This window comes from Macaca fascicularis, chromosome 14, assembly GCF_037993035.2.
Source record: "Macaca fascicularis isolate 582-1 chromosome 14, T2T-MFA8v1.1".
In the NCBI taxonomy this organism is placed as follows: domain Eukaryota; kingdom Metazoa; phylum Chordata; class Mammalia; order Primates; family Cercopithecidae; genus Macaca; species Macaca fascicularis.
Genome location: NC_088388.1, coordinates 118,216,610 through 118,238,218, shown reverse-complemented (window position 1 = coordinate 118,238,218; position 21,609 = coordinate 118,216,610). Strand labels below are relative to the sequence as shown.

The 21,609-nt window shown below is 52.7% G+C and overlaps 2 protein-coding genes and 1 long non-coding RNA gene across 9 annotated transcripts in view; 2 read left to right on the top strand and 1 right to left on the bottom strand.

Annotated features, from left to right (window-relative positions):
* Nucleotides 1-8,440, top strand: part of USP2 (ubiquitin specific peptidase 2) — a 26,744-nt gene extending 18,304 nt beyond the window's left edge. For all 4 annotated transcript variants that reach the window (XM_005579926.3, XM_065529100.1, XM_065529101.1 and 1 more), the window contains 11 exons: nucleotides 3,366-3,416; nucleotides 3,928-4,051; nucleotides 4,246-4,357; nucleotides 4,454-4,564; nucleotides 4,751-4,815; nucleotides 5,338-5,441; nucleotides 5,529-5,609; nucleotides 5,756-5,834; nucleotides 6,003-6,110; nucleotides 6,286-6,406; nucleotides 6,720-8,440. In XM_005579926.3, coding sequence (XP_005579983.1) covers nucleotides 3,366-3,416; nucleotides 3,928-4,051; nucleotides 4,246-4,357; nucleotides 4,454-4,564; nucleotides 4,751-4,815; nucleotides 5,338-5,441; nucleotides 5,529-5,609; nucleotides 5,756-5,834; nucleotides 6,003-6,110; nucleotides 6,286-6,406; nucleotides 6,720-6,807 — 1,044 coding nt within the window. In that variant the 3' untranslated portion in view covers nucleotides 6,808-8,440. The remainder of the gene's footprint in view (nucleotides 1-3,365; nucleotides 3,417-3,927; nucleotides 4,052-4,245; nucleotides 4,358-4,453; nucleotides 4,565-4,750; nucleotides 4,816-5,337; nucleotides 5,442-5,528; nucleotides 5,610-5,755; nucleotides 5,835-6,002; nucleotides 6,111-6,285; nucleotides 6,407-6,719) is intronic.
* Nucleotides 2,624-4,798, bottom strand: LOC141408528 (uncharacterized). Its single transcript, XR_012423797.1, has 2 exons — nucleotides 4,665-4,798; nucleotides 2,624-4,582 (listed from the first exon to the last, which is right to left on the bottom strand). It is a non-coding gene; the product is annotated as an uncharacterized lncRNA (long non-coding RNA).
* On the top strand, nucleotides 7,672-21,609 carry MFRP (membrane frizzled-related protein). 4 transcript variants are annotated; one of them, XM_074015445.1, is made up of 15 exons: nucleotides 7,672-7,807; nucleotides 12,232-12,266; nucleotides 16,541-16,626; nucleotides 16,711-16,813; nucleotides 16,926-17,039; nucleotides 17,157-17,315; nucleotides 17,456-17,669; nucleotides 18,085-18,215; nucleotides 18,343-18,468; nucleotides 18,714-18,790; nucleotides 19,137-19,285; nucleotides 20,092-20,222; nucleotides 20,368-20,499; nucleotides 21,100-21,227; nucleotides 21,313-21,609. In XM_074015445.1, exons 3-15 carry the CDS (start codon nucleotides 16,573-16,575, stop codon nucleotides 21,535-21,537), a joined length of 1,743 nt encoding a protein of 580 aa, XP_073871546.1. In that variant the 5' UTR covers nucleotides 7,672-7,807; nucleotides 12,232-12,266; nucleotides 16,541-16,572; the 3' UTR covers nucleotides 21,538-21,609. The 4 variants fall into 4 exon arrangements, 3 of the variants coding, with proteins under 3 accessions (XP_073871546.1, XP_073871547.1, XP_065385174.1); XM_065529102.2 differs by lacking the exon at nucleotides 7,672-7,807 and having other exon boundaries at nucleotides 12,249-12,388; XR_012423790.1 differs by lacking the exons at nucleotides 20,092-20,222; nucleotides 21,313-21,609.

Sequence of the window (21,609 nt, the reverse complement as noted above, 5' to 3'; positions counted from 1 at the left end):
CGGCACCAGGTGGTGGCTCTTGGCCTCTCAATTCCTGGCACCTATCAGGACAGGTGCAGGAAAGCATAACCTTGACTGGGTCTCGGTCGGTGTGCTAGGGCAGCACGCTGGACCCTGCGGGGGTATTCCTCCGAGGCCAAACCCCGGCCAGGAAGGCTGGGCAGAAAGGGGCCGCCTCCCCCTCACTGTCCACCAAGGACTCTTTCCCAAGGGTTGGTGACGGGGGTCCTTTGACCCTGTGAAGGGCAGAGGAGGTGCAGACAGGTGACAGAGGGTAACTTCCCCTTCCTTCCGTCCTCTCCATTTCTGCAGCGGGCAGCGGGTACCTCCGAGGAAGCAGCCCCCAGGGGAATGCCAGGGCCGAGGCTGGGCGTTGCGGCCTGGGGAAGGGATAAGGGGCCCGAGCTTGACAGGTCTTATGTAACAGGCACCAGCTCCCATGCTGGCAGTGCGTGCCCTGCCCCGTGCCAGGGCCACACCAGGCTTCCTAGCTGCAGCCAGGACTTGAGGCGACCCTCACCACACAGGTGAGGTAGGCGGGAAAGCCCTTGACTGGGGTCTCGAGTGTGAAGACACAAACCTCGGCCTCTCCTACCGAAGGGTGCCCAGATGCTACCTCCGCATTCACCCAGGCAGGGCTCTCCTGAGCCCCCGCTCCTCCTCTAGAAGGTGAATGCTATTTGCTGACAGTGGAGGTGCCATCTGCTCCCTGCAACAGTGCTTGCTACTGAGTCAAAACTAGGTTTGCTGATGGCTCAGCGGAAGGAAGACTGGGTCCAAACTTTCTCAACTCTTTGCACATGTGTCCCAGTATAACACACCTGGGGTCATTCCCTTCTCTGGCTTTCGCCAAAAGAGGCTGGCTGTGCAGGGTCTCCCACCTTCTGAAGTTCTAGCCCCTTTTCTCTCTGTCGACCCTGAGGTAGGATTGTTTGTCCTGTAAGAAAGGTCACTCTGGGGACATTCTGTTCCCCTCTGAAATGAAAAGTGCTGACTTTCCCTGGAGCTCCTGATTTCCTATTCTTGGCAGAAGAATATCTGGCTGGGCATAGAGCAGCCCCGCTCCCCCATCCTCTGTCGCCCCCACTCCTGTTATCCACCCACCTTCTACACAGAGCACCTAGAAATTGGCATGTGGTTTTCAGCTCAGGAAATTTTAGACAAAGGCATCAACTCCCACCCTAAAACATAACTAAGGGTCCTAACGATGCCTTAAAGGAGCTTCTCCCATCTCCCCACTCCCCAGGCCAACAGAGGGGTTAGATCGTCAAGAATAGTAATCGTGGGTGACAAGGTGTCCTTCTTGCCCCTCACAGCTGGGTGAGAATTAAGTGTCAACATCTTAAAACACCACAGGAGTGCTTCTGTAGACAGATGACTCCGTTTTCCCATTTCCCCACCCCCATTAGCGCTGAGTGACTGTTGTCTCAGCTGAGGGCCTGCTTTGGTGAACATTGACATGGTCACCAGTGGTAGAATGCTTTCCCCTGCAGCCTGTTTAGACAGATGTCATCTGAGGCACGGGGGCTAAGAACTAATAAAGCACTGCCAAAAATAGACGTAAGGGTGGGTATTCTGTTGGGGGCAAGCTTTAACATTTAGTTCCGAGTGGGCAACATGGAGACTTTCGCAGCATTTCACCTATTCTGGAAAATGCTGAGAAGGTCTTTGTCCCAGGGAATTATCTCTGTTGCGGCCCTCTTGTTACTGTCAATAAGTCAGATTCAGATGTTGTTTGGGGCCATATACTGCCAGCCCTAGCCAAGTTCTCCAAGGATGCTTATATCCCACCTGCTGCCAATTGGCTTTTCTCTCTAGCTGCAGGTTTAAACTGGGTCTCTTTTCTGGGTATATTTTTTTTCCCTACCTGTTAGGGCTAGCCCTGACAGCTGGCCAGGAAGGGATCCTCTTACTTGTGGGATCGGTAAGGCAGTTCTTGAGAAAAGCCCTCCTTCAGCCTACTCCTCCCCCACCCACCCCCCTCCCCGCCCCCCCCAGCTGACAACCTCATGGGCTTTGAGCTGCTGACAGCCTCATAGGCTGTCAGCACACGGCATGAGTAATTTTAGCTGAGTTATTTCAGGCTCCTGTTCTGATCAGGGCTGAGCTGGCCCCACGCATGCCCCAGTGTTGCTCCAGAGTTGCCTGCTCCCAGTCCCCTCCCTGAGAGAGGGGGTGGCAGACTCATCTGCAAACTGTTTCTTTAACCCTTTGAGCCTGAAGGTTTTCTGACTCCTTGGAGATATGCCCAGGATTAGCCAAGAGACCTTGACAAATAAGCTCAGAGTCCTCGATCCAGCACCTGTTCTCTCTCCAGCCCCCTCACCCGCCTCCGCTATAGGGCCAACAGCAAGAGTGGCACTTTCAGCCAGGCCCTTGCCTCTGCGGGCCCAATCTGCCATCTCCAGGATTCCCAGCCGGTGGCCAGTCAGGATGTTGAAACCTGAGCCAGGCAGGGAGGATTCTCCCAGCCTTTAATCAGCCCTTAGGAGCTGATCTCAGCTGGAAGGAATTTCACCTGTCTCTGGCAATTCAGAATGGCAGGCTTGCTTGAGTTTTTCCCAACTGAAGATCGAAACTCAAGGTGTTTTGTTATTTAACTTTTCAAAACCTCCTCAAAGTGTCTATTATGAGAGCTACTTTATATATTGGACTTCTAGGAGTACAAATATAGGTCATTTGAGATAGCACCTGGATTTGGGACTCGAAATTTCTTATAGTAAGGAGTCAATATGTACCAAATATGTGACTTCCCAGTCTCCACTATAGCAGAGAATGGAGAATAACATAAATACGGGGGACAGGGAGATACATAGTCAATACATACTCAATAAAGCAAAGCCCTGAAGAATATTTTTGTTGGGTGTTGAAAATAACAGGCATTTAGGCCAGGCACGGTGGCTCACGCCTATAATCCCAGCACTTTGGGAAGCCGAGGCGGTTGGATCACCTGAGGTCAGGAGTTCAAGATCAGCCTGGCCAATATTGCAAAACCCCATCTCTACTAAAAATACAAAAAATTAGCTGGGCGTCATGGCACACACCTGTAGTCCCAGCTACTCAGGAGGCTGAGGAAAATCGCTTGAATCCACAAGGTAGAGGTTGCAGTGAGCTGAGATCACACCACTGCATTCCAGCCTAGGTGACAGAGTGAGATTCTGTCTCCAAAAAAAGAAAGAAAGAAAATAACAGGCATTCCTCAATCCTCTTTCCTACAAAGTACATAGACGGGTAAAGTTGAAGAAAGAATATTATGTGTGGCCTGCTGCCTGTGACCCCAGCTGGTTAGAAAATTGAACAGGAGAGCCCAGCACAGGCCTATCATCTTTGCTTCCACCTTATCGCCATGTGTTCTTTGCTTGCAGAATTCTAAGAGTGCCCAGGGTCTGGCTGGTCTTCGAAACCTTGGGAACACGGTGAGTTCCTCCTGGCCTGCTTCTTCCCCAGGCCCACCCCCTACTATCCTGACTGGAGCCATATAACCAGAGTTCCCTCCTGGTTGTGGCTGACTCCCTACCCATTTAGCCAGTTGGCACTCGCCCTTGCCGGCTGGTGTTTCACAGAATTGCTGGGCTGTGCTTTACCCATCCCTAGCAGGAAGCACTGCTAAAAGGGAGTTGCCCTTTTACCCGTCAGCCTGCTCTTCTCCTGGATCCTTCCCCTCAAGGACACCCATCACTTCCCACACACTTCTGTCCGTCGCGTCCATGCCCTTTTGTGCACCCCTATAGTAAATAACCAATTACGTTACCTATGCCTGGAGTGGGGATTTGCCTCACTTCACCCCTTTCACTTATGAAAAAAGGAACTTGAGGCTATGAAAGGATTCATTTCTAGGTAGATGAACCAGAGAGCCTCTGGTAGTAAGTAACAGAGGTGAAGGTGGGACTCTCATCTCCCCACTGATTGCCTGGTCATCTCTTGCAGTGCTTCATGAACTCAATTCTGCAGTGCCTGAGCAACACCCGAGAGTTGAGAGATTACTGCCTCCAGAGGCTCTACATGCGGGACCTGCACCACAGCAGCAATGCACACACAGCCCTCATGGAAGGTGAGGGGCCCTCTGTCACATGCCCCTGCCTACCCCTGGATGGTCCTCCATTCCACTGGGGCTGTTCTAGGAGTTGTGTCTTAGACACTCCTATCCTGTCTTTCTTTCTCTGCTTGCTTTTTGTTGGGATTCTAGTTTCAGAGTTTCTTATAGAAAATATCTTAGCTGTCCTATACACTCTCTCCTTCCAATAGAGTTTGCAAAACTAATTCAGACCATATGGACTTCATCCCCCAATGATGTGGTGAGCCCATCTGAGTTCAAGACCCAGATCCAGAGATACGCACCACGCTTTGTCGGCTATAAGTAAGGGCCTTGCAGACATGTCCTCCAGGGTGGGTGGCAGCAGGAGCAGGTTCTTAGGATAAGAGGTGTTGCTCACCCTCCTTCCTTTGGGTTCAGTCAGCAGGACGCTCAGGAGTTCCTTCGCTTTCTTCTGGATGGGCTCCATAATGAGGTGAACCGAGTGACACTGAGGCCTAAGTCCAACCCTGAGAACCTCGATCATCTTCCGTAAGTAAGAGGAGAATGCTGTGGGGAAGCAAAACTTTTGTGAACTCGAGATTTTTACCCACCACTTTGGGGTTAATGATTTGGGAAGAATCTGATTTACTTTTGAAGATGAAGGATCTAGATTGACAGACCCTTAAACTTAAGTTTTGAGCTTTGACCGAATTGTCTTCTCTCTCCGGTTCCCAGTGATGACGAGAAAGGCCGACAGATGTGGAGAAAATATCTAGAACGGGAAGACAGTAGGATCGGGGGTAAGCGCATGGAAGAGAAGATGCTTATTTTCACTGTTGCCTGCTCTTGTCTGAGTGGAGCATAAAAAGCCCTAAGAATCACTCTCCCAGGGAAGCCTGTTTCTGCCCAGTGTCCAACAAACCAAAGCAGGAACAGCAAGAAAGAAGATGCTGTGCAGGCCAGGCATGGTGGCTCATGCCTGTAATCCCTGCACTTTGGGAGGCCAAGGCGGGTAGATCACCTGAGGTCAGGAGTTCAAGACCAGCCTGGCCAACATGGCGAAACCCCATCTCTACTAAAAATACAAAAATTAGCCAGGAGCCGTGGTGGGAACCTGTAATCCCAGCTACTTGGGAGGCTAAGGCAGGAGAATCACTTGAACCCAGGAGGCAGAGGTTATTGTGAGCCGAGATTGCGCCACTGCACTCCAGTCTAGGGGACAGAGCGAAACTCCATCTCAAAAAAAAATAAAAGATGCTGTGCAGAAGCCCATGCTCTGTTTCCTGTATTTCAGCATCTCATGGCCTTCTCTTCTTCCCCAGATCTCTTTGTTGGGCAGCTAAAGAGCTCCCTGACGTGTACAGATTGTGGTTACTGTTCTACAGTCTTCGACCCCTTCTGGGACCTCTCACTGCCCATTGCTAAGGTATGCACCCCAGTTGCCCACCTTGTTGAACTCCCTCTCCCGTCCTTTCATGTTGACCGCTGACCTTTGCTTTTTTCCCCTTCCCAGCGAGGTTATCCTGAGGTGACATTAATGGACTGCATGAGGCTCTTCACCAAAGAGGATGTGCTTGATGGAGATGAAAAGCCAGTAAGTCACCCTTCAGTAATAGCAAGAACAAATTTCCATGGGACCTACTGGGAAGAGGCTGATACCAGCAGATCCAGCTGAGGAGTGACTGGACTGGGGCCCACTGACTTCCCCCACAAGTTCTTTCTGTTTGTCTTCTCTCTCAGACATGCTGTCGCTGCCGAGGCAGAAAACGGTGTATAAAGAAGTTCTCCATCCAGAGGTTCCCAAAGATCTTGGTGCTCCGTATCCTTAAGATCCATCAGGGCTGGGACATGACTTTCAAGGGGGACTGATGACAAGGGGCCAACAGGTGAGGGGAGCAGAGTCGGAAGAAACAGACCGTGTAGGCTTTCCTTTTGTTGTCTGCCCTTCTGCATTGGTTTGACTGTCCTTGACTCACGTCAATGCCAGATCTGAAGCGGTTCTCAGAATCCAGGATCCGAACCAGCAAGCTCACAACATTTGTGAACTTCCCCCTAAGAGACCTGGACTTAAGAGAATTTGCCTCAGAAAACACCAGTGAGTATCTTCCAGTAGACAGGGCAGAATGAAGACGCAGGTGTGCAAGGCCGGAGGGAGGGCAGGAGGAAGGGGCGCTGCCAGCACCAGCTGCTGAGAGACGCGGAAGGAGAGGCTGGAGGGAGGAAGTCTGGGCAGGGGGGCCTCTGGGGCTTGACGGCTGCCTCCTCCTCAGACCATGCTGTTTACAACCTGTATGCTGTGTCCAATCACTCCGGAACCACCATGGGTGGCCACTATACAGCCTACTGTCGCAGCCCAGGGACAGGCGAGTGGCACACTTTCAACGACTCCAGGTGAGAGCCAGGGCAGGGCTGGAGCCCCTGGCTGGAGCCAGCCACCCTCCCCCACCCCCACCACCCTCCCCCACCCCCACCACCCTCCCCCACCCCCACCACCCTCCCCCACCCCCACCACCCTCCCCCACCCCCACCACCCCCAACCCCCCACGGCTTACACCTAGAATGGATGGGAAAGTTCTGGGCCACGAAGCCGCTGCCCGTGGGGAGCCTCCCTGAAAGGCCGGCCGGCTTCGGGGGCACCGGAAGAGGCCGGCGCGGGGTCTCCGGGTCCTGCCCCCTCTCCGGGCTGACTCCCCACTCTCCGCAGCGTCACTCCCATGTCCTCCAGCCAAGTGCGCACCAGCGACGCCTACCTGCTCTTCTACGAACTGGCCAGCCCGCCCTCCCGAATGTAGCGCCAGGAGCCACGTCCCTTCTCCCTTCCCCGTGGTGGCCCCGCTCCCTAAGTTTCTTAAAAAGACAAAAACAACAACAACAACAACACACAAACCTGACGAGAAAAACAAACCTGAAGCTGCCGAGCAGGAGTGGACGCAGCCTGGTCAGGGTCTGGAGCAAGCAGCCGGGCGTTCATGAGCTGTGGCCTGGCAGGGAAGATCGCCTGGACGTGGAGCCAGCGTCGCCCCGTGCCCTCGGCGTCTCCGTTTGCATTTGTAAACTTGTGGGCTTCCTATGTGTCAGAAACAACCGCGTCTGTGGAGAGCAGGCCCTCGCTGCGCCGCTGCCCGCCGCAGTGCCCGCGCCTCCGAGGGGACAGCGCCCTCTGGAGCTTGCTGGGAGCATCGCCGCCTGGACGCCCGCGCCGCGGAGGAGCCGGCGCCCATCTCCACCCGCACCGCTCGCCAGTCCAGAGCCCGAAAACACCCATGAGCCAAGAGCCCTCTTCACGCTGCTAACTCCAGGGGACAGACGAAAGGACATCTTTGGAAAACGCTGGTTTTGGTTTTTAAAAAGTCCAACTTTTTTTTTTTAATTTCCATAACTAAAGTGTTCAGACTGGAGTGCTCTCCTTCAGGCCTCTTCATAGCTGGGACATTGCACTGGTCCTTTGTTTTTCCAAGTACAACTTTTCTAATGCTAGCCGTGGTGCTAGGTGGGCGTTGGCCAGGCCCCAAGCACAGCCACAGTAGACCTGGGATCTAAAACAAGTTTCTGTTTGGGGGGTTTGGGAATTTTTTTTTTTTTTTTTTTTTTTTTAATGTTATGAATGGAATTTAGTTGCCTCCAAGAATTGTGCCTTATAGCATTTGGGGACCAGGGGGTAACTGCCCCTCCCTGAAATATCCCTCAGCCTCTTCCCTTTTCCCCAGTGCCATGTTCACACCCGCCCGGGAAAGGGATCCTGCCCTTAGCCCTGGCTCGTTGTGCATTGCAGTGAGGCGAAGAAGAAAGCAGGTAGGAGATTCCTTCCAACGGTGCATCAAGTTCTTCCCGCCTACGTCCTCTAACCCACCCCTGGTCTGCTCCCCAGCTGTTTGAAGGATAGCACAAGCCCCTAGAGCTTCTCTCCCCTTTTATTTATTCTCTTAACACCCCTTTCCCTCCGGCCTTCCTGCCCCCGCCCCCTTCTCAGAGCCTCCTAGACAATAGGCCCTTTGGACCGAGTTTCTCAGGGATGCCTAGGCCGCCCCTCAGCCCTTCTTGGCGTTGGTCTCCAGTCCTGCCCTGGGAGCTGGAGTCTGGGTATTTGGGGCCATCTTGCCTCAGTTGTATGGTTCTTACCTGTGGGCTCAATTTTGCCCTACATAGTTGGACAAAACTCTGTGCTGTCCTAGCGAGTAAAGCTGTTCACCCACACAGCTGGGCCCGGCTTGTGCCCCGTGGAGCCTGGCACGTTCCAGGCCCCCAGGTGGAGGCATCAGAGAAAGACACCCTGAGTTTTACTGGCCTGACACCCTTCTCCAGGGAAGACCTGTGAACCTGAGCCCAAGGGCAAGTGTACACTTGTTTACTGTGTAAGCAAGAGTAGAAGAATGTCTAATGTACAGTGGAACCTTGTACAGAATAAATAATAGCTTTGAGAAATCAGTTGGCAGATGTTGGAATCTTGATTTGGGAGTGTTTGAACCTAGGAAGGACTCCTAGTGTATTAGGGGCCATCTATTTAATTGCTTCAACCAGTTTGTAAATTCCAAGTTTCTGGAAAAAGTTACCCACTTTTTAGTTTGAACATTTAAGTTTAATTTTTTAAAAACTGAAACAATACATCTTTTGGACACTATATTCTTCATCTGGATTCACCACTTGTTTACATACACGTTTAAATATATAGCCATCCCCCAGTACACACAGAGAGATTGGTTCCAAGATACACATACCAAAATCTGCACCATACTCAAGTCCTGAGGTCACCCCAGCAGAACCTGCATATATGAAAATCAGCCTTCTATATACGTGGGTTTTGCATCTCACAAATGCAGTATTTTCTATCCTTATTTGGTTGAAAAAATCCACCCGCACAGTTCAAGCCTACATTGCTCAAAGGTCAACTGTACTTTATTCTCTCTGCCGAAACATTTACAGGTGAGGTGTTATATCACCACTTCTAAATACTTGAGTATACATCTCCTAAGAATCAGGACATTCTCCTATGTGACACGGTTTTCACATATCCATTTTTTTTTAATGAACTGTCTACTTTTTAATGTTGGTATGGGCTACTGTCTTCTTTGTTGAAACTCTTGGGGCCGGGCATGGTGGCTCACACCAGTAATTCAAGAGGTTGAAGTGAGAGGATGGCTTAAGGCCAGGAGTTTGAGACCAGCCTGGGCAACATAGTGAGACCCTGTCTCTATGAAAAAAGAAACACTTGGGTGTCTTCACAGACCTATGATGAGATAAAATACATCTCTCCAGCAGATGTCAAATATAGCAAAACTTGCTGTTAGAGTCGAGTATCATTACCTGGATGTGGAGTGACCAGGGCTTAGTCTTTTTTCTTTTCTTTTTTTTTTTTTTTTTTTTTTTTGAGATAGAGTTTCACTCTTGTTGCCCAGGCTGGAGTGCAGTGACACAATCTCGGCTCACCACAACCTCCGCCTCCTGGGTTCAAGCGATTCTCCTGCCTCAGCCTCCCAAGTAACTGAGATTACAGGCATGCGCCACCACACCCAGCTAATTTTGTATTTTTAGTAGAGACGGGGTTTCTCCATGTTGGTCAGGCTGGTCTCGAACTCCTGACCTCAGGTGATCTGCCTGCCTCGGCCTCCCAAAATGCTGGGATTACAGGCGTGAGCCACTGCACCCAGCCAGGGCTTAGTCTTTGATCAAAGATCTCAGCTTTCCCCCCTAATACTTAGAAACAGTTACCTTTATGTTATAGGATTTGTTCCCTAAAGTGCTTTTTCTCAAGACTTCAGATTTAACCCCTGAAGAGGTGATGTCTTTGGTGCACTCGGTGACCCATGTCTCCTTTGGTCTCACCTCTTCATTAGCACTGTTCAGTTTTTCCATTTCTGCTGCTGGTCTTAGAAGTAGGGAAGCCGAAGGCTCCACCAGGTGAGCCTAGAGTGTTTTATGAAGATTCTTCCTCACTGCCTCCACTGCTCCAGACACTAAAAAATAAAGGCCTGACTATTCCATCCTTGCTGAGACAGAAGCACCTGCTGTCACTTAAGGCCTGTGTGCTGCTATCAAACCCGCCGCATGGAGGGAGACAGGCATTTTTCTAAGCATTTCCCAAGAGTGAAGAAGAGGGATTGAAAATAAGTGACTTAAAACTTGGAATTTCTTCCTGAGGGACCCAAACTTCCCTGGCCTGCCCTGAGGGTGGCCTGATCCAGGGTGTGATTGGAAATCTTAACCTGATGATTGCCCCCAAGCCACAGGCAAACAGGATCCCCTCAAAATAAAAACATTAGGCTTGTAGCAAAGTGAATAGCTGTACTCTGACTAGTTCTTCACTGGAGGTAGAAGCAGCCCTATAATTTTTGTTGTCTTCCACTGGGGAACAGATGGACTCTAGGTGACATTGAGGGCAGGGGCTCCACTCAGGCCCGCCACCCTTGCTCCCAGCTCTTCAGTAATTAATCTGTGGTGCTTTCTCATCCCCATGGCAACAGGTCCTAGTGTTACACAGACCACAAACACACACAGGTCTGCCCCCACGTTTTTTTGTCCATCAAGCTTTGCCTCCTAGCAACTTGGCTCTCTTCCCTCATTGTTTGCTCTTGATCCAGCTGGCCTCTCCCTAGGGGAGGGGCTTCCCCTTCGACTGCTCTTGTGTGACCTTGAACAGGAACCTCCCTCTTTCTGGGCCTCTGTGCCTCATCTGCAAATTACTGAGATGGGACTTGTGGGTCTTGAAGTTCTCCACTCCCGTGTTATCAATCACTCTATGTCACTTTTCTCTAAATACATGCTCAAGTCCCAAGATAGGGAACTTAGCTCTGGTTCCAGTTTACAGAATTTATTTAAGTGACCAATGCTCAGAATGCTTGTTTCTTTCTGTAAAGTCGTGTATGTATGTGTGTATATATATATATATATATATATATATATATATATATACTTTTTTCTTTTTTTTTTTTTTTTTTTTTTTTTTTGAGATAGAGTCTCACTCTGTCACTCAGGCTGAGAGTGCAGTCGCGCAATCTCGGCTCACTGCAACCCTGCAACCTCCACCTCCCAGGTTCAAGTGATTCTCCTGCCTCAGCCTCCCGAGTAGCTGGGATTACAGGCATGCACCACCATGCCCGACTAATTTTGTATTTTTAGTAGAGATGGGGTTTCGCCATGTTGGCCAGGCTGGTCTCGAACTCCTGACCTCAGGTGATCTGCCCACTTTGACCTCCCAAACTGCTGGGATTACAGACGTAAGCCACCATGCCCGGCCTCTATAAAGCTTTAGAGTTAGATCATAGAGGTCACCTTGTCCATGATCTCGATTTGGCAGTGAGGATACTGAGCCCTAGAGTAAGGCTTGCTCAAGGCCACATAGCATGTCAGGAGCAGAGACAGGATGGAACCTGGGTATCTTGACTGCCTATCCAGTTCTCTTTCCATCTGAGTACTCTGCCTTTAGTTTGAATAATTGACAGCATTTTGCAGGACTTTCTGCAGCAAATTTTCCAAGCCTGCGTCTATTAGGAGCTGAGCCAAACAGCAGTGTGACATTCACACACATCCAACAGCAAAACCAGCATGATCTGCCTCCTACCTGGGCCCTAGTAGGACTGTCTGAGCTGGACACCTCTGAGGGTCCCCATCCTTCATTGCTGTAAGAGCAGAAACAAGCACCTGTGCAGGAATGCAGGAGGCAGCAGAAAGAGACTGGCATTCACAGCCCAAGCAAGTTACTTAATCTCTCTGAGCCTCAATTTCCTCATCTGTAATCTGAGCATAACATTACCTATTCAGAGTTGTGAGTGCCAGTTAAGAAAAACAGTGTCTGGCCAGGCACGGTGGCTCATGCCTGTAATTCCAACATTTTGGGAGGCCAGGATGGGCAGATAACTTTCACCCAGGAGTTTGAAACCGGCCTGGGTAACATGGTGAAACCCCATCACTACAAAAAGTACAAAAATTAGCCAGGCATAGTACCAGCCACTTGGGAGGCTGAGGTGGGAGGATCAATTGACCAGGAGGTTGAGGCTGCAGTGAACCATGGTAACACCAGTGCACTCTAGCCTAAGCGACGGAACAAGACCCTGTCACACACACACACCCTGAAGGAAGTGGGGAGAGAGGAAAGGAAAGGGAAAAAGGAAAGAGGGGAGGAGAGAGGGGGGGAAGGGAGGGGAGGGGAGGGGTGGGTGTCTGGCACATAGTAGGTACTCAGCAACTCCACAAATGTCCATTTCCCCCACTTCCATTTCCAGGACTACGCCATCGAAGCTCCATTGAGATTCTCATGGTGGGTGATCCTCAGCAAATTTTTTTTTTTAACCAACACTGTCCCTATTTAGCAAATATTTAGTTCCTCTCATCTCTCTGGATGCTTCTACCTTCTTTTCCGGAACAATACACTTGATGTAGGTAAGTATGGCACTGCCCAAACTAAACAGAATGCCCATTAAATAGGCATTCCAAAATCAAGGAATTGGCTTTTCCAATTTCCCGATATTTGGGGGCACCTGCCTCTTGGAGGTAATAATGGGATTGAGCTCCTAGGTCCCACGCTTCTAAAGACCAGGGAAGCCTATAATGCCAGCACTTTGGCAGGAGAATTGCTTGAGCCCAGGAATTCAAGACCTGGCAACATAGGGGGCCCCTTCTCTACAAAGTGAGTCAAGCATGGTGGTGCACACATGTAGTCTTAGCTACTTGGGAGGCTTAGGTAGGAGGATTGCTTTAGCCTGGGAGGTGGAGGCCGCTGTGAGTTGTGATCACACTCCAACCTGTGTGACACAGCAAGACCCTGTCTCAAAAAGCAAAAACAAAAAAAGTGGAAATCAGGACTCCAACAGCCCCAGCTCTGCAACCCAGCCCTGCCCCTGGGCAGCTGTACAACTCTGGGCAAAGGCATTTAACGTCCAGGAGCCTTGGTGACATCCAGAAAATGAGAGGAAAATACCTCCCTCCTCTTGCCGTCAGGGCTGGAATAAGGGTGAAATGAGGCGATGAGCTGAGGGGTCTGCAGTGGATTTCACTCTCAGTGTGTTTCAGGTGTGCCACTCCCCAACCCTGAGCTGGCCTCTGGCTTCCTTCCTTTCCTCCAGAAACCCCTTCATAACACAGCCAGGTGCAGGAGTGCGTGTGCCCGCAGAGTCCTGGGTGTAGTCCAGGATGGCCGTGGGCAACAGCAAAGCAGAGAAAAACTTCCTGGTCTTCCAGGCCTTCCCTTGGCCTCCCTTCTGTTGTCCCCCCACTCACAGGCCAGTTGTGACCAAGTTCCTCAGGCCGCAGTGCTAAGCCTCTCCTCCTTCCTGGAATTTCCTACCCAACCCCCAAGTTCTGCCTATTCAAATCCTTTTCAACCCTCAAACTTTAAAGGCTCATCTCTTCCAGGAAGTCCTCCTGCTGGCCCCATCAGAGGAAGCCATTGCTTCTTCAGTTTACACAGCATTTAATCTCCGGACTTACGGCCCAGTAAACTGTCTTCATCTCTGTCCAGTGAACCACACTTCTCAAAAGACTCCCTTACATTCTTTCTTTTTTTTTTTTTTTTTTTTTTTTTTGAGACAGAATCTATTCTTCTGTCTGAGCCTCTTAAGTAGCCAGGAATACAGGCGTTCACCACCACACCCGGCTAATTTTTGTATTTTTAGTAGAGATGGGCTTTCACCATGTTGGCCAAGCTGGTCTTGAACTTCTGACCTCAGGTGATCCACCCACCTCAGCCTCCCAAAGTGCTGGGATTACAGGCATGAGCCACCGCACCCGGCCAACCCCCTTACATTCTTTTTTCTTTTTTTCTTTTTTTTTTTTTTTTTTTGAGACAGAGTCTTGCTCTGTCACCCAGGCCGGAGTACAGTGGCACGATCTCGGCTCACTGCAAGCTCTGCCTCCTGGGTTCACACCATTCTCCTGCCTCAGCCTCCAAAGTAGCTGGGACTACAGGCGTCTGCCACCACGCCCGGCTAACTTTTTTGTATTTTTAGTAGAGATGATAGGGTTTCACCATGTTAGCCAGGATGGTCTCAATCTCCTGACCTCGTGATCCACTCGCCTTGGCCTCCCAAAGTGCTGGGATTACAGGCGTGAGCCACTGTGCCCGGCCAATAATTTTTTTAAAAACCATATAATCCCAGCACTTTGGGAGGCTGAGGTAGGAGGATTACTTGAGTCCAGGAGTTTGAGACCAGCCTGGGCAACATAGTGAGACCCTGTCTCTACTAAAAGTATAACTAAAAAAAAATAAAAATAATAATTTTTTTAAACAACCACCTATATTTTCTGAAACAAAAAAAAAATTAGTAAGAATGGGCCAGGCGCAGTGGCTCATGCCTGTAATCCTGGCACTTTGGAAGGCTGGGCAGGCGGATCACCTGAGGTCAGGAGTATGAGACCAGCCTGACCAACATGGAGAAACCCTGTCTCTACTAAAAATACAAAATTAGCTGGGCTTGGTGGTGCACGCCTGTAATCCCAGCTACTCAGGAGGCTGAGGTGGGAGAATCACTTGAACTCGGGAGGCAGAGGTTGCAGTGAGCTGAGATCTCACCATTGCACTCCAGCCTGGGCAACAGAGCAAAACTCCGTCTCAAAAAAAAAAAAAAAAAAAAATTAGTAAGAATGGCAGCATCGTTTTACATTTGTGCAAATCTCTTTAGCATCTGGCTTAATAGAAGGCAGCTGGACTTGCGTCTCCTTCAGCATTCAACCCGATGTCATATCACATGTCACGGAGCGTCTGGAAAACATGAATGAGTGTGAAAAAGGCACACCATGTCTTAGTGTTACTATGAGCCTAGTTCTAAGCTCTCACGCCCTCTAAAAGAAGGCCCCGGGCCCCACTTTGAGAGCTGTCACAGCAGTGCAGGGGCTCCTTGAGACGAGGGCACCTTGTCTCAGTCAGCTCCAAGAGCCCAGTGCCCAGCCAAACCCCGGCACAGCAGCCTCTCTCTCAATGATGACAGCGAACGAGCGGCTTCAGAGGAGCAGACCCAGGGGCATGGCTCGCCCAGCCAATCATCCTCAGAGCTCAGCGCAGGGCCACTGTGTCCATGAAGCTGCCCCTGTGACGAGGCTCTTCACATGCTGTGTGACAGGGGATCCTGCTCTGTCTTGATCCAGCCAGAATGAGAAGTACTTTGTGGTCAGGAACTGTCTGATCCTCTCCAAGAGCACCTGTCCCTACAGCTCCCACAAAGTCTCTTCCCTAAAGACCAAGTACCATTAGACTTCCAAGGTTCCAGGAAACAGCTTGACCTCCTAGACAAAAGCAAACTAAGGCCCTCCAGTAACAAATGGAGAAAAACGTGTGGGTGGAGCCATCTCCTTTCCTGAGTGCAAGGAGGGCAGCCTGCCCTCTTTGCTTCCATCCCCAAGGGGTTCCTCACTCTGCCCCCGTGTCACTCTGCTACCCCAGCATGCCTCAGCCCCAATGTGGGGTGAAAGAGGTACATCATAGAAAACGTGAGCCTAAGCTCTATCCAGTCCTAGGCTCAACTCTCATCTCTGTATCTTACCAGCTGTGTGACCTTGGGAAAGTGATGTAACCTCTCAGAGCCCAGCACCAGCATTTGTAAAATGGTGACGCTACCTTATAGTTATGAAAGGAGAGAAACTGCATGTAGCCCTCTTGCCCAGACATTCTACAAATAGTAGCCAGAAATATGAAGCTCTCTCCCCACTTCCCTCCCTGCCAAACTCTCGGCCTAAGCATGGCTAACACAAAACAGATTACTAATCCCTTTCCTTTCTCCCTGAGGACAGCAGGGCTAGGCTGGGATTTTCCAAGAGGACTTCGCCCATGGAGAAAGAGGCGTGCAGTAATCTTGTTTGCAGTGTGTGGGTTTCCAACCGTGCAACAGTCCCGATGGCTAGACTCCACACCCCAACCCTCCCTAAGACCTGGACACCTTCTCCCCCTTCCCTGTCCTTTCTCCTGCGGGTTTAGGGGTCCCAGGAATGAGCAGTCAGTCCCTGGCTCACGCCATGTCCTTCTCTCCTTGTCCTGGTCACACCCCCTGGTGATCTACCAGGGCCCTTCCAAAGACCCGACCTGGCCAGTGCCCCTGTAACCCTGGTGGGGAGGAAAGGTGGGCAGCTGGCTTTGTCCACCCCCTCCACCCTGCTTCTTTCTCAGACCACCCAAGGTTCCCTTCTGCCTGCAACTTCTCTCCCCTCCCAGCGACCCCCCAAGTGCTCACTCAGTGCCTTGGGTGCTGGGGATGGAGAGCTCCCCTCGTCACACCCCCGCACAGAGTACCTAGTTACCTCTGCTGGGTGTTCTCAGCCACCGCCTGTGCCTTTAAGAACGGCCACCCTGTGCCAGGGACTTGGCCTCGGCATCCTCAGCTGAGTGGGATTAAGGGACCATTTCGTGCCTTTGTGAATTCTTCCTGGCTGCCATCCCTTCCCTCACACAGAGACAGAGTAGCCCATAGGCCAAACCACTCTACCAAGGACAGCCCAAGAGCTGGTCTAGCCTGGCAACCTTTTCCCTTGGGTAGTAGAGGCTGCCCCTTTGATAGGGAGTTTGTGGTCAGAGAGTGGGCCCTTGGGGGTCTTGGGCTGTCACAGGGACTCCAGAAAGCCATGCAGAGCCTTGGGCCATGAAGGACTACTCAGATGTCATCCTCTGCGTGGAGGCAACAGAATCGAGCAAGGTAAGGGCCACATAGAATCGTGCTCCTAAGACCCCGCACCCCAGTGGTCACCACTGCCTCAGCCCTCAAGTCTCTCCCTTCCAGACCGAGTTCTGCAATCCTGCCTTCGAGCCTGAGTCTGGGCCATCCTGCCCTCCCCCAGCTTTCCCAGAGGATGCCAGCTATAGTGTCCCAGCTCCCTGGCACGGTAACCATCCCAGGGGGTGACCTGGGGGAGGACAGAGAGGCCCAGGAGCCAAGGGCAGCATGAGAAATGCCCAACAGAAGGGGCTCTCAAAACCCCACCTGCCGGCTCGCAGGTCGGCGTCCTCGAGGGCTGCGGCCAGACTGCCGTTTCTCCTGGCTCTGTGTCCTCCTGCTCGCCAGCCTGCTGCTCCTGCTGCTCGGGCTGCTGGTGGCCATCATCCTAGCCCGTAAGTACCTGGGGACAACTTGAAAGGAGGGCTTTGGAATGAAATTCCATCAGCCGCTCTCCCAGCCTCCCAGGATCCAGCTCCTCTGAACGCCACCCTCCATCTTCCCGCCTCCAGAGCTGCAGGCTGCACCCCCACCTGGGGCCTCCCATAGCCCACTGCCTGCCGGAGGCCTTACCACCACCACCATCACCATCCCCACCATCACCACCTCTCAGGCAGCTGGGACCCCTAAAGGGCAGCAGGAGTCAGGTGTGAGCCCCTCCCCACAGGCCAGTGAGTACTCAGGGCAGGTCTTCCCGGAGAAGGGCCCAAGATGATGGGGTGGGGGCGAGGGGAGGGTGAGGAAGAGGTACCTTGGAGAATAAAGGACCTCACTCGTTTTGACCTCTGAACTCTGACCTCCATCTCCGCAGCCTGTGGAGGCCTCCTCTCTGGTCCAAGGGGCTTCTTCAGCAGTCCCAACTACCCAGACCCTTACCCCCCCAACACCCACTGCATGTGGCGCATCCAGGTGGCCACAGACCATGCAATACAGCTCAAAATCGAAGCCCTCAGCATAGAGAGTGTGGCCTCTTGCCTTTTTGATCGCTTGGAAATCTCCCCTGAGCCTGAAGGCTCCCTCCTCAGGTAGGTCCCTCTGTCCCCAGGACATCCCACCGTGTCCTGAACCACTATCTAAAGAGCAGAATCAGGGAGTGGCAGGGGGAAGGGCTAACCGAGGAAGAAACTGAGCGACTAGACCTCTGGGCCCAGCTCTGCCACCACCTTGCTGTGTGCCGTGAGGAGGATCACTTCCCCTCTCTGACCTGTTTCCTAGTCTGTAACATGGATCTCCTTTCTATCTTCCTATGAGTAAATGCTACAAGGATAAATGTGCAGATGCTAAGAAGGTCAGAGCTCCCTGGGACATCAGAGGAGACTTTTTGACCACATGGTCACCAGTTTGGGGGTTAAGAAAATAGGACTGCAAGGCCCAGGCAAGCTCCTCTCTGGCTGGCCCTGCTCCTGGAGCCTCCATCACCCCCAACCCGGCTTCTTGCAGGATTTGTGGGAGGGTGCCTCCCCCCACGCTCAACACCAATGCCAGCCACCTCCTGGTGGCCTTCATCTCTGACAGCAGTGTGGAAGGATTTGGTTTCCATGCCTGGTACCAGGCTGTGGCCCCTGGGCATGGTGAGTGTGTTCCCACCATGTCCCCAGCTGCCTGTTGAGTGTCCACTTTCTTCCCCTCCACCCACTCCCAGCCCTGCCAAAGGGGTGGAGACTCGGGGCCTCCCTGACTCCTGGTGCCCACACCCAGGGAGCTGTGCCCATGATGAGTTCCGCTGTGACCAGCTCATCTGTCTGCTACCTGACTCAGTGTGTGATGGCTTTGCCAACTGCGCTGACGGCAGCGATGAGACCAACTGCAGTGCCAAGTTCTCGGGTACGGGCCAGGCATGGGGGGTCCTCTCTTCAGGCATCTGATCTGGGTTCAAATTGGGCCCCCCAGCTCTGGTCCAGCCTCAAACCAGGGCCTCTGCCAGCATTTCCTCCTTTGTCATTCTTTGGCCCAGAACTTGCTTCCCATGGGCATGGCCAAAACTCTTGCTCTGCAGTCACTGCCCACAATCACTATTGGATGGAAGCACGGATCCTAGCAAACTCATGAGCCCTTTCATCTCTCTACAGGGTGTGGGGGGAATCTGACTGGGCTCCAGGGCACTTTCTCTACTCCCAACTACCTGCAGCAGTACCCTCACCAACAGGTAAGCACGGTGCTCCATGCAGAGGGGGAGGGGCACACGTGGAAGCACCTGAGCACCCAAGTCAGTGTAATGGGAATGGCATGATAGACACTACCTTCTACTTGGGAAGGTCACAGATCAAGCAGACGGGGGATGGGGGATATTAGTAAGTGCCTGATGTGTACCCAGATGTGCCCACAATGGGTCAACTCACCTCTGAAACCAGGCCCTTAAGAGCCACCAATGATGAAAGCGCGACCCCACCCCCCAGCCAGCAGTGGGGGAAGAAGACCCTTCTGGAGCTCAGCCTGGGTGCCCAGGATGAGACAGAAGGGGTCATGAATTGCCCACCTGTGCCCTCCCCCAGCTCTGCACCTGGCATATCTCGGTGCCGGCTGGACACAGCATAGAACTGCAGTTCCACAACTTCAGCCTGGAGGCTCAGGATGAGTGCAAGTTTGACTACGTGGAGGTGTATGAGACCAGCAGCTCAGGGGCCTTCAGCCTCCTGGGCAGGTACAGGAGCCAGGGAAGAGCCACGGATAACTCCATCCTCACAGTCTGCCAGCCCCGCCTTCCGTGTCGGCCCAGCACATTCCCCAGCTTCACTTTCTTCTGCTACTCTAGGCCGGGGGTCTCTTCACCATTACCCTAAAGACAGCTCTCACCTCAAAACCTTCACCCCACACTCTCCCTGTCCCCAGGAGGTCCTTCCCCAAACCTCTCCCTGCCCCAGTTTCTCCCCACCGGCAGGGGCCACCTCCACCTCCCTTACAAACCCTCATTGATTTTTCTTGTTCTTCTTTTTTTGAGGCAGAATCTCACTTTGTCACCCAGGCAGGAGTGCAGTAACACTATCATGGCTCACTGCTGCCTTGACCTCCCAGGTTCAAGCGCTCCTTCCACCTCAGCCTCCCAAGTAGCTGGGACCACAGGCACATGCCACCACGCCCAGATAATTTATTTTTTTAATTTTTTTTGTAAGACAAGGTCTTACTATATCGCCCAGGCTGGTTTCAAACTCCTGGGCTCAAGTGATCCTCCCGACTTGGCTTCCCAAAATGCTGGGATGACAGGTGTGAGCCACAACGCCAGGCTGCCCCGCTGATTTTTCCCCATCTGGAAGTGGCTCAAGTTCAAGCAGTTTGTTTAATGTTTTGTCTGCTGAATATGTGTGTCTTCCTCACCAGACCCTAACCCTGTGTCTCCCATCAACTTTGGCATCATCCAGGGCTCCAGCTCAGAGCCAGGCCTGTGGGAGGCTGCAGTGCCCCCTCAGTCAGCCAGGGCTGGTGCCCAGAACTGCTATCTGCTTTGGGCAGGTTCTGTGGAGCAGAGCCACCCCCCCACCTCGTCTCCTCACACCATGAGCTGGCTGTGCTTTTTAGGACAGATCATGGCATCAGCAGTGGAGGCTTCTCAGCCACCTACCTGGCCTTCAATGCCACGGAGAGTAGGTGCCCCTGGGCAAGTGGGTGTGGGCAGTAGAGGCACCTCCAGGGGGACAGAGAAGGGTTCTGGACCCTGGTCAAGACACTCTGGGGGTACTGGGAGTGTAGGTATGTCCCCGGGCACTGCCATGCCCCTTGTGCCTGCAGACCCCTGTGGGCCCAGTGAGCTCTCCTGCCAGGCAGGAGGGTGTAAGGGTGTGCAGTGGATGTGTGACATGTGGAGAGACTGCACCGATGGCAGCGACGACAACTGCAGCCACCCCTTGTTCCCACCCCCAGGTGAGAAGCCTGCCCCTGGGGACCCTGAATAGGCTGGGTGCTCACTTCACAGAACCCTGCTGCTGTACTGAATAGCGTCCCGTCCCATCCCATCCTCCCTGAGGGGGCGGGGCCAGCTGACTCTGGGACCACTTCGCAGAGTCCTGGAAGACACTCGGCTGGTGGTGGCAATGGCACTGAGTGTCACCCCAAGGGAAATGGGAATCTGGGAATCAGTGGTGGGACTCCAAGAACCAGTCCCTTCTGTCACCCAGAGCCCCTTTCCACAGCCCATGTAAGATGAAGGCATCCTCTTACACAGAGCAGGGGGTTTCTTCCAGATGCCCAAGCGGTCCCTGCAAACGCAGGTGCCCCATGTTCCCTGAGATCAAAGACGTGCCTGCATGATGCCCAGGGCTGGCAACTGATGCTGGAGCAGGCTCTCAGGGATGGCAGGGATCCTCAGTGTGTGTACAGCCTCTCTCCTTGTTATCCTCTTGCTTCCTCACAACCACCCCCATTGGACCCACGTACACACAGGACCAAGTGATTCGGTGACTTGCCACAGGCCACACAGCCAGTGAGCAGTCCCCACAGTGGCCTTCCCCTCCACCCCTGCAGAGCTGGCCTGTGAGCCTGTCCAGGTGGAGATGTGCCTCGGTCTGAGCTACAACACCACGGCCTTCCCTAACATCTGGGTGGGCATGGCCACTCAGGAGGAGGTGGTAGAAGTCCTCAGCGGTTACAAGGTCTTCTGGGTGGAGGGAAGGAGGGCAGGCCTGGGAGGGGAGGGAGCCTGGGAGCAGGTGCCTAAAGGCCGCTGTCCCTCCGCAGAGCCTGACAAGCCTGCCCTGCTACCAGAATTTCCGGAGGCTCCTGTGTGGGCTGCTTGTGCCCCGTTGCACCCCACTAGGCAGTGTTCTGCCCCCTTGCCGCTCTGTCTGCCAGGAAGCAGAGCACCAGTGCCAGTCTGGCCTGGCACTACTGGGCACCCCCTGGCCCTTCAACTGCAACAGACTGCCAGAGGCAGCTGGTCTGGAAGCTTGCTCCCAGCCCTGACCCTGAAGCCAGCCCCTGCCCTCTTTCTGCCCGTCCTCTTTTGCCCGTCAGGACTGGCACACAGGGGAAAAA

What these genes read in the sequence shown, in the direction of transcription:
- MFRP (XM_074015445.1), top strand. Translation starts at nt 16,573, where the DNA reads ATGAAGGACTACTCAGATGTCATCCTCTGCGTGGAGGCAACAGAATCG. An exon ending in GGTGGCCATCATCCTAGCCC is followed by an intron (nt 17,040 to 17,156) that starts GTAAGTACCTGG and finishes TCCCGCCTCCAG; the next exon opens with AGCTGCAGGCTGCACCCCCA. An exon ending in GGCCTTCAATGCCACGGAGA is followed by an intron (nt 20,223 to 20,367) that starts GTAGGTGCCCCT and finishes TTGTGCCTGCAG; the next exon opens with ACCCCTGTGGGCCCAGTGAG.